Source organism: Drosophila sulfurigaster, chromosome X (genome assembly GCF_023558435.1).
Source record: "Drosophila sulfurigaster albostrigata strain 15112-1811.04 chromosome X, ASM2355843v2, whole genome shotgun sequence".
Taxonomy (NCBI): Eukaryota; Metazoa; Arthropoda; class Insecta; order Diptera; family Drosophilidae; genus Drosophila; species Drosophila sulfurigaster.
Window position 1 is genome coordinate 7,042,434 of NC_084885.1, and position 10,974 is coordinate 7,053,407.

General features: G+C 38.0%; 2 protein-coding genes across 2 annotated transcripts in view; one reads left to right on the forward strand and one right to left on the reverse strand.

The window, feature by feature from the left end:
• Nucleotides 1-10,361, forward strand: part of LOC133848387 (mitochondrial import inner membrane translocase subunit Tim13-like) — a 50,199-nt gene extending 39,838 nt beyond the window's left edge. The window contains exon 2 of the mRNA XM_062283932.1: nt 10,352-10,361. Coding sequence (XP_062139916.1) covers nt 10,352-10,355 — 4 coding nt within the window. The 3' untranslated portion in view covers nt 10,356-10,361. The remainder of the gene's footprint in view (nt 1-10,351) is intronic.
• Nucleotides 989-3,970, reverse strand: LOC133848827 (putative leucine-rich repeat-containing protein DDB_G0290503). Its single transcript, XM_062284521.1, has 8 exons — nt 3,508-3,970; nt 3,218-3,440; nt 2,894-3,088; nt 2,563-2,817; nt 1,984-2,505; nt 1,820-1,915; nt 1,322-1,759; nt 989-1,261 (listed from the first exon to the last, which is right to left on the reverse strand). Exons 1-8 carry the CDS (start codon nt 3,816-3,818, stop codon nt 1,190-1,192), a joined length of 2,112 nt encoding a protein of 703 aa, XP_062140505.1. The 5' UTR covers nt 3,819-3,970; the 3' UTR covers nt 989-1,189.
• Nucleotides 10,362-10,974: the final 613 nt, after the last annotated feature.

Below are 10,974 nucleotides of genomic sequence, written 5' to 3' on the forward strand. Positions count from 1 at the left end.
TTAAAGCAGCTCAAGCGTTTAAATATTTTTGACAGCACTTAGCTTCAATGTTGAAAAGAATTTAATTAAGTATGCATAAAAATAGCTAATTAGTTATAAGAAAAAAGCCGCTTTAATGAAAGCCAAGTGACCTTTAAAAATGGTCTGACTTGGCGTGAAAAAAGCTAGAGTGGCAACACCGCAGCACATCCCACATAACCTCCGATGACCTGCAAGCCGAACAGCCAAAAACCGAAGCGACAAAGCATTTTGCTAGCCTAGTACTCGGTCTTGGTCACACATTGCATGCCAATTGATGATGGGATGGGGAGAGGGAGTGCGAGGAGGTGCACTGGCATGTGAAAATGCGTTCAATTGAAACTGGGTTACAGCTTAGGGGTTTCTCGGGTTATGGGCTATATGAGCTTATGGGTTATATGGCTAATGGCGCAGATTGGATGTTTCTTCTGCCATTTTTCCTCTGCTTATTTCTTTTACATTCTTTTTTTTTGGCAAAGGCAATGGCCAAAAATTGTTCACCGCTTGTTTTTTTGTATGTATGTGCTCAACCATCGAGGTCAGCTGATTGAAAATACATATATATATACATACATATGGATGTACACAGATGACGATGATGATGATAATGGCATTGATGATTAGAGCCAATAGAGTCCTCACCGTCTAATTGATTGGCTGATATGGAATGTTGGCTGGTTCCGGACTGGATTGGGTGACATTTTGATTGATTGTTAAATAATTTTAATTGCTTTGCCCAGCGACTTATTGGCCTTGAGGTTAATCGATTGATTGATGGCCTAATTGAAACTATAATTGCACTTTTGAAGGTCAGACCAGTTAAAAGTGAACACGATCAAATTTGATAATAATCAACTAAACATACAACGTAAATAGTATTAATCAACCATTCAATAAACAACCAAACACATAGCCGCTAGGTCACATCAATCATTTACAAATCGTTTGTTTGATAATCGATTATCTTTACTTCAATATTTGTTTAGTTAAATTGGCATTTAACGCCTTGACATATACTAAATACAAATGATTAATCAATTGAAATGTTATTGAAAAGATACAAATAAAGAGAGTAATATTCCAACTAGTAAAGTAAAGTATCATTTTGTTCCTTTTCAAATACTTATATGTCAGAAGTATTGAAAGAAATATTTAACACTTCAACTTCTCTTTAGATATTCTTAACGTAATCGAATACGTTAGTTATCGGCACGTTTTCATCAGTAAACTTCTTCTTTGCGACCTTAAAGCAAAACTATTTATAATTAGATGGATCAATCAAATGGTCAGATCAACAACGTACCGGTTTTTTCGATTTTGGCTTCCACAATCCCACATCGTCGTCATCGGTATCAGAGTTGAATTCTGAATCATTTAAAAGGAAAGTTTTGCGCTTAATATGTCTACGAGGTCTGAGTGATTTTGCAGCTTTTGCAGTTGCATCGGGTGCCATTGATGATGAGGTTGATGGCTCCGTGGTAATGGCTGCTGGAGCGGATGCTACGATTGCTGCTGCAATTTTTGAAATACTGTCGTCGGACGCAGCATCAATTTCCACGACATCAACAGGCTGTTTCTGCTGTTGCTGGGTTATAGCCATATTATTATCGACCATCAACTCGAGTGTGCCATTGGTCTTGGCTTTGTTCTGCTCGCGATTGAGGATTGTGGCGCTGCCAACAGGCTGACCAAAGACTTGGCGCACATGGCTAATCTTGTACTTAAGCTCCGCTATAATTGCCTGTCGATTGAATAGATAAAAAGCTTAACATAAGTTCATTAAAATGCAAACAAAGCTCACATTTTTAGCCTTCTCCATATTGATGTAATTCTTCTTTTGAGCTTCCAAGTCATCTTCCTGCTGCTTTAGCTTATCCTGCTGTTCTTTTGTTGTCTTCTGAAAAATGAAACAAGTTTGTTAACAATTCCAATTAAGTTTACGTATTAATGTTAGTTTTGGGAAACCTCGTGAAGTTCCTTAAAATTATCAAATTCTTTTGCCGAATTTTTTTGTTCATCACTCAGCTTCTTGATGCGTGCCAATAACTCCAGCTCCACTTGATTGAACTGCTCCTGGCGCTCGTCCATTTGATTTTCGCATTTTTTAAGGTCATGTTGTAGTGCCTCATTTTCTTGGTGATGGTTTGCCTTTACTTCGTTGATGTTGGTTTTAAGCGCTGCAATGACCTCTTCGTAATTCTTTTCCTTACTCTTGAATTCTTTAGTCACATCCTCAATGTTAGCTAAAAGCTCATCAATCTTGGCATCTTTAACTTTCGCATCGCTCTCAAATCGTTCTACTTTCAAAAGCGTCTCCCTGGACACCTCGTCGTTGTGTTTCTGTTGCTCAAAATTACGCGTCTCGGCCTCTTTCAAACTTTGCTTTGTCAGACTCAACTCAGCCACACAACGATCATTCTCAGCAACTTGGCGATTAAAGTTGTCTTTCAGTTGTTGCACGCCCAACTCCAGCGAAGATATTTCTGCCTAAAATTCATTATTATAGATACCATTGACAATTACTATATTAATAATTGTATGTACCTGTTTCTGCTGAATCTGTGCCCTCAATCTATCTGTGATTTCCATTGTTTCTTGCTCAAGTTCTTGCTGCCTTTTTATATAACTTGCCCCAGCCTGGGAAAGTTTTTGTTCCATTTCGATAGTTAAATTGACACTCTCCTTCAACTTCATTTCCAATTCGACTATTTTTTGTTCGCGTTGTGCACTGTCCTTGATCTTTGCAGCATAGTTTTCCGTTAGCTGCTGCAATTCACCTTTTAATCCTGATAGCTCAACCTTGAAGACATGATTAAAGTTATTATTGAACGAAAAGTTAGTATTAAAATCGGAGTGTATTAAGCATTATTCATACCTCTCTCTCCTGCAGCTTGTTTTCATGGTAATGTTCCAGCTCTATTTGTTTCACCTCAAAATCTGTTTGAAGCTGCTTGTTTTCCTGCTGAAGTTGCGCCAGTTTCATCTCAGTTACAGCCAATTGGGCATCCTTCTGGCCAAGCTCTTCTCCTAATTTAGCAATCATTTCGTGACTCTTTTCCTCCTCTTTCAGCTAAGTAATTAGAGGAAACAACAAAATAAGTGAGTATTAAATATATATAAAATATCTAGCTTCATTAAAATCAAAAGATAAGACATTTACAAACATATAAATACTATATAAGGATACCGATGTATTTACCTGAGTCAACAAGATCTCATTGCGTTTTTGACTTGCCAAAAGATCGCTTTTAAGCCTGTTCAAGTCGAGATTCATGTTGGCGAAGCGTTCATCGTAGTCGGTTTCGAATGAAGTGAACATCGCATTGAATTTATCATAGTTGTGCTTTAGATTCTGCTTTTCTTCAGTAACTTTAGCATAATTCATCTTTAGCTGCTCAGCTTGTTGCTCCATTTCCGCCACACTAAAAAGCAAAGTAAAATTTATTTTAATGCAATAAATAGATGAACACATTTACATCATTCACTTACACATTCTTCAATTTAGCGTTTTCTTGGTTGCACTCGGCCACCGTCATTTTCATTTTATAAAATTGTTCGGCCATTTCGTTCGAATCTTTTTTTGCCGACTCTATCGATAGCTTGTGTTGCTTCAAATAGTAAATAAGCACATTTTCGTTGCTGCTTGGATCGTCTTTTGCAACCGTTGATTTCTGCCTCTCCTGTTTACCGTTGTTTTTGGTCGCCATTCTTGTTATATCATTCCCGTTGTCTCCACGACGCATCTGCGGCGGATAAGGCTGCGGCTGTTTTACTTCTTTTTGCAATTTCACTTTCGGCATGTTCTCCAAGTTTTCCTATCAATTGTAGCTTTTCGTAAAATATAGCTCAATATTTTAAACGGATATTATTTGGGAAAGTCGATTTTTCACTGAGTCAAAGACACGATCAAAGTGACGCCGACGAAAGGCAGTAACGGAAAGTGAAAAAGTTGTCGGTGTGACCACAATATTCCAATATACCAATCGCCAATTAAAGAAGAGCAACCCTGAATGGCTTACCAAAAATAAAGCAATAGCTAAAAAACCCTTGACTGCTATTATTCAATTATATACAATTTGTTTTATGTATTTTAAACTATGTATGTATCCCTAGCGATATTTTCAAGAGCTCCTGGCGCTGGCAACGAGGACGACGACTATAGTGGTGCCATCTATTATGCACAGTATTTTTATTAAATATGCAATTAATAAATTAAGCCATGTATAAAATGGTATTACAGTTAAATAAAAACAGCAATTGTGACAGCTGCAGCAGCTTTTTTAAATAATTATTGTTACTATAATTTTCAGTCTTAACAAACAGCTTGATAAGAAGAATTGTTAAACAGATTTATTGATTTAAAATCACAATTACCACAGTTGGTATATTTGTATTTGCATTATAGCAACTGATGCCGATAACAGATTAATCGAGCATGCAGCGACTGATGTTGTCAATCGATTAACAGTCTGCAATGCAACGCTTAATTCAATTATATTTATTTGCATCTTAACGTCTATTATTTGCAAACAGCTCGCAATCCATTTTCAATTGAGTTGAGTGATATTGAGTATGTAATTTGAAGTTAATGAAATGCTTGCAAGACAGAGTGTGTGGTGTACAATTGATATGAGGAAAAATGTGAATGGCAAACTGTCGATAACCGTTTTGATGTTTGCTTGCATGCCGAGCTTTAAATGATTTTACAAAACCAAAACTGCTATTCCACTGATGTATTGAATGTATGTATGTATGTCAATTGTTCTATAAGATGGTACTTCTGTAACATTAATCCGATTTCAACTTTGATTAGCATTTTGCAAAACACATTTACATAGTAGTGTGCGTCGAGCCAAGCCAAGAATGATTGATTGGTGAGCGAGACCAAGCGAGAAAGAGAGAGAGAGAGAATGAGGGTTGTGTTATCCACTTAACCATCCATCACCATCAGAGGCAGACGCAGCACGTTCAACGCCCAGTCACAATTCAATAAAGCTAAAGCCACAACAGCATTCCCAGCTCATGGCCGCACTACACTCTCCACACACTCTCCATAGTCTCCGCAACAACCATTGCTAATTGTATTATGGAGGGACAAACGCCACAATCCTTTCAGGCGCCTCCAACCGCAGCGGCAGCAACAACAACACGAACAACTGTAAGAGCAGCAGCAGCCAAAGTAAGTGTAACTGTAATTGTAACTGTAACAATAACAATTCAACACAATGATATATTTTGGCGAAATAAGCCGACTCTCTCCAAACTCCCCACTCCACTCATTTGCTCGGTTTAATCACAAACAAATGCGTCCGGGGCCGTTTTACGGCTCGCATTCCGGGCGAAATGACAAAACGTTACATTTTACCCGCTATTAATTTTGCGAAAAATATTCAAAAACCAAACAGCGAAACTTTTGGTTTCATCTGTTTTGCTAACAACAGCGGCGGCAGCAACAACAACAACTGTAACCATATTTTGACTGTACAAATATTATTCGAATCAGTTTTGCTGGGTGGTAGGGGGTGGCTTTTGTGGTGGATGTGGTGGTTTCTCTTTTGTAGGTTCCGTTTTGTATTCGTGCATTGAGAGAGCAGCACACAAAAATAATTATCAGTGCGCTGTCATTTGCGTTTGCAACAACAGCAACGAAACGTTAAATCACTTACTTACGCTACGTTTATCCAAAATGCTCGTTCCCTCTTTCGCTCTCTTTCTCGCTCTCTTACCGTTTCGCCTGTTTTTGCCATGGGCATTTGCTGATTTGTTGCAGTCAACGACAGTGGCAGCGACGTCGGCAGAGACAGCAATGCTGATGATTTTTGTTGTCGTTGTTTGCCGTTGTTGTTGCTGGCATTGTCGTTGTTAGCAGTATATGTTGCAAAGCGCATAAAAAGCATAAGCGCATAAATAAAGTCAACCTCATTTATTTTGAATATAAACTACATTTTTTACGACTGCCAGCAACCAGCAGCAAGCAGCCAAAGTCAAAGCACTTTGCAATAGTCGCCGACGCCGTCGTCGTCGCCGTCGACGTCGCCAGCAGCCGTTGCTTGATTTTGTTACTGTTGTCGTCCTTCCCCCTCCCATCATGGGTCTGGCAGGCTATGCAATACACTAGGTTTCATCATTGACAACTCTCGAGGAAAATTTGATTATTTTTGATAATAAGAAATTTATGTTGGCTTGCTTATTTTCCATGAGTTATCGATAAATTGCAAACTTCATCTAATCAGGAAGAGTTATCGATAATCTGCTACCAATCAGCTTTTGTCCGTCTTTGCTTTTGTTAGTTTTGTTTGGTTTGTTAAAAGCCCGGTAGTAAATAAATAATTGCACAAATCATTTTGTAATACACTCAATTTGTTTAATTAAATTTTGAGGCTTTTTCATAGAGCACTCAATTGTCGACTTGACATGACACGCGATTTAAGTTATTTGTCGACATACCCTGTAATTGGCAAAAATAACTTTTTTTACATTTTTGCGCGACAGGTAGAAAAGCGTAGCACACAAATTGCGCACCTATATATTAAATTATTCAATTTACAACAGTGCAAAATACGAGCACTTAACTTTTTTTTTGTTGTTGTTGAGAACATAATTGTTGCATAAAGTGACCTTTTTATGGCGAAGTAAATGAAAATGTTTAATTAATCATCGCTGATGGAAAGAGCTCTATAATTTGTTAGTGTATTTAAATTGCATTTAAACGTGTAACACTCGCCAGAGTTGTCACTAAAGTGAAAAATAGACAGTTGCAACTGCCAATTAAAAATACTTGTTTAATTTAATAACATGTATTTAAAACAGAAATAGGTTTTATTGTTGTAATCCCAAAGTAAATAGCAGTTGGAAATGTAAATAATTATTTTATTGAAATAATTGTTTAATTTAATTAAATTGAAAGCATTTCAATTTTGTTCTGTTTACATTTAAATTTCGGTTAGTGCAAATTACAAAGAAAAAACAAAAGAAAGCTTCTTTACAGGGTATTTGGCAAGCTGCTTATGCTGGTTAGCTTTTGACAGCCTTCTCATTGTTTTTATGATACTGCTGTTGTTGTTGTTATTTTTGTTGGGGGTATTGTTATCGTCTCGCGCCTCACCAAAGGTAAGCAATTTTTGTTGAGGTCTGCGACATTAAACGTAAAAATGACATACAGCTTACACTCTATATAATGTGTGTGTGTGTGTGTGTGTGTTGGTTTTAAGGGGCAACAGTTCATTGCCGCCAGTCGCCTGTTTGCTCCAAAATCCGCCACACACACACACACACACATACAAGCATAAAAGCCAGAAAATAAAGAGAAATGAATGCATTTGTCATGACCTCGAAACGGAAACAATTGAAAAAAGCTTTTCCTATCGCGTTGCGGCTGCTGCCGTTGCTGCTGGTTAGTTTGATGAGCGAACGTGAGGGGGAAGGGATAAGGGGCAAGTGGGAAGGTGGGAAGGTAGGCAATACTAGCAGCAGTTGATACCCGAATGAGGCGCCCTTCGTTTAACACACACAAAGACACACTCGCAAAATGTAACTGAGGCGTAACACAAAAATGCAACTGACATAGAAAAACGGCTTTTTATATACTCACACTCACTCACACTCATACACTTTATATATATTTATATATATATATAGACTTACTCAGTGTAAGAGCACAAGTGAAAGGGAGAGAACAAGAGTAAGAGAGTGTGAGAGACGGAGGGGTGTGGAGGGGAGGGGAGACAGAGGGTGCGCTCAAGTTGGTTTTGGCCCAATATAGAGTCCCTGGATCCGTTGTGCAGTGCAACAACAACAACAACAACAACAATAACAAAGCCAACAAAGGCAACAAAAGCATTGCAATAAAAACAGCAACTTAGAAAATGCTTCAGCCGCAATTGACCGACTAGCAGATACCCCACAATTAGAACTTGATAAACTTGTTGAATTACCTTTTCCTGCTTATAAAAATATATTTTCATTGTAATTTGTTTACAATTTATAAAAAGTACAAAATTTTATAAAAATTATAAAAAAAAAAATTTAAGAACCGTAGTGAAAAGAAATATTTACAAAAAACTCAAAAAATTAATTTGCAATTCAATTCAAAAGCTATCTTTATATATTTCATTTTGGTTGATTCGAAACTCAATTTATTATATTATAGAAAAAAAAAACATATTTAGTTTAGAGCATTTAAATTATTTTTGGCTAACGTTATCTCCGCAAATATTTGCATAACAAAATAAAAATACATTTTGCATAAAATTATCTTTTATTCAGCGTTAGATTTGTTTATTGCTAAAAAATATGTTTTTATTTCGATTGATTAAACCTTCAATTTGTTATACTTGAATTCCTTTTCGATTTATTCGAATATTGATTTCATATTATTTTTATTTATTTAATTTTTTTTGTAGTTAAAGTGCAAAAATGACAAATCACCAAAAAAAAAAACTCAATATGGATTATATTACAAATAATGTAAGTAATTATTTGTTTCATATATAGTATTTGTCTATTTTAGTTACTTATTGATGAGTCAACGTAGTCAAATATTTTATTTTACAATCTCTTAAACATGTTTCGAGAGCAAAGAAAAAATCATATTTCGACACAGCGTCATGATGTAGCCATTTTAAATTTCGATTAAGGTTGCCAGACAGTTGAAATGCCCGTTTATGGCTGCTTTATAATGGGTGGCCGGGTGCATGAAAGGCAAGGAGAAAATGCGAAGAAAATTCTTTTTGCCATTTAAGCAAAGTAAAGTAAGTCAGTTGACTGGCCAAAGGCACATCAAGCTAGCAGTGAATGGAGATGGGATGGGATGGGATGCGATGCGATGGGGAGGTCGGGGACAGTTGGCCAAATGCATTTGCTGTTATAGTTGTTGTTGCTTTTCACGTAGCAGCTGCTGAGATTGAGCGAGAGTGCTGTGTGTGTGTGTGTGAGAGAGAGAGTGAGAGGGGATGGAGAGAAAGGGGGACAACAGCTTGTGTCGGCGTCAACTTCAAATTAATTGCGCTTCAACTTCATTATTTTGCATGCCTGAGCATGTTGGCTTTGGCATTTGCCTTTTGGCCAGGCGACACTAGGCAGACTAGGAATGGGGCATGGCGTTGCCATACTTTTCGGGGCCTGACACCATTTTGCCGCTTGGTCAATATTTCAAACAGATTAGAGAGCGTGCAAGATGCGTGCGAGCGAGTGAGCGAGCGAGATGGCATGCAAATGCGCCTTAATTGAATGCCACACGCCGTCCAACTGAAACCCGAACCCAAACCCGAACCCAAACCCAAAACTCAGCTCAGCTTGGCGCAGCCAAACAGCTGCTCAGCACAAGACATACATATTTAATGAGCCTCGACACGTCTCGCGACAGTCAGCGAGGAAATGCGGGAAATGGGGAAACGCTTGTGCTGCAGATGGCAAAACGGAGTTGCCTCAAGGCATAGCAGCATCATGCCTCATGCCTCATGCCGCATGCCTCACGCACCTCTCATTCGCATCTTCATTCGTGGTGTCGTGGCATCGTTAGCGTTGGTCGCAGTCGCCGCCACCTTGGCAGCATCACGCACTCACATACACGCACACCCACACACACACACGCACACTCACGCACTCTTGCAGTCATACATACTTATAAGCCGAAACATAAATTTCGTTAATCATTGAACTGGAAATTTAATAGCCAAGCCATATATACACACAAGCGGAGCATTAAGCGTCAGGCACAGTCTACGATCCCCCTCCTCCCTCCTCCCTACTCCCTTCACCCTCCATTCCTTCCTCCTCCAACTGAAAACCAGTTGGGCACACACCTCCCATCATCGTCTGGCCACACTGCAGTTCAAGTTTTCGTTCACACAGGCGAAAAAAAAAAAAAAAAAAAGAAATAGCGAAAAGCCAGCAAAGCGCAAAAATTTCAATGCACAAAGCACGTAGCATACTTAGAGGGGCTCGAAAACGGGAATGGGAATGGTAATGGTAATGTGATGGCGAGGGAAGGAGCGGGGGGAGTGTGCTGTTCACTTAAAAACTACGGCAAATATAATAAGCACTTTGCGAAAAGACTTTCCGGCCAGCCAAAAGAGCCTCTCCCTCTCCCTCCCCCCCCTCCCACTTTTTCTCTCGCTCTCCCCAGGCCATTCAATGCATGGCTAGGCTAAAATACATAATTATATGGCTGTTATTATAATGCGAGTTTGGCACAAAGTTCAAATAACAAAACAAAATGCCCCCCTCAAAAAATAAAAAAAAAAGTAGCAAAAAAAAAATGGCTCAAGGGTCCCAGATACGGAATACTCTGCTCATAGATCAGCAAGATAGCAGTTAGGCAACCGAAGCTAACCTAACCTCACTTAAATGTGCCTCCCCTTTCATGCTGTGCCTCTTTTTTTCGGAAATAGATTAAGCTTTAAATGCCACAATGTAACCGTAATAAGGTCAATAGCTGCCACTGCCACGGCCACAGATATAAAGAAAGAGAGGGAGATAGAGAGAGAGAGAGAGAGCTTTAGCACCTGCCCCATTAGCATTCCTCCTCTTTGTTGTTATCCCCATTGACGTTGTCGTACAGTGAAGTCCTAACAGTTTTTTCGTTATAAAAATCATAAATTAACCCACACAATATAAGACAATAAGAATAATTTAAATGGCCTCGAGCACGCTTTCTAAATGTTTATCAATGTTCAGAAAATAGTGAAAAAACGCTCTTTAACTTTTCTTACTTAAAGAATTAATTAAATTTCTTAAACTATCAAATTTTCTATTCTAATATATCATTAAAATAGTGAAAAACTATACCAAAAACAATATTTTGTATATTTATATACTGTTACAGTTAAAATATACTATAAAGTACAAAATATACCAGAAAATATACCAGTTCAGAAAATAGTGAAAAAACGCTCTTTAACTTTTCTTACTTAAAGAATTAATTAAATTTTTTAAACTATCAAATTTTTTATACTA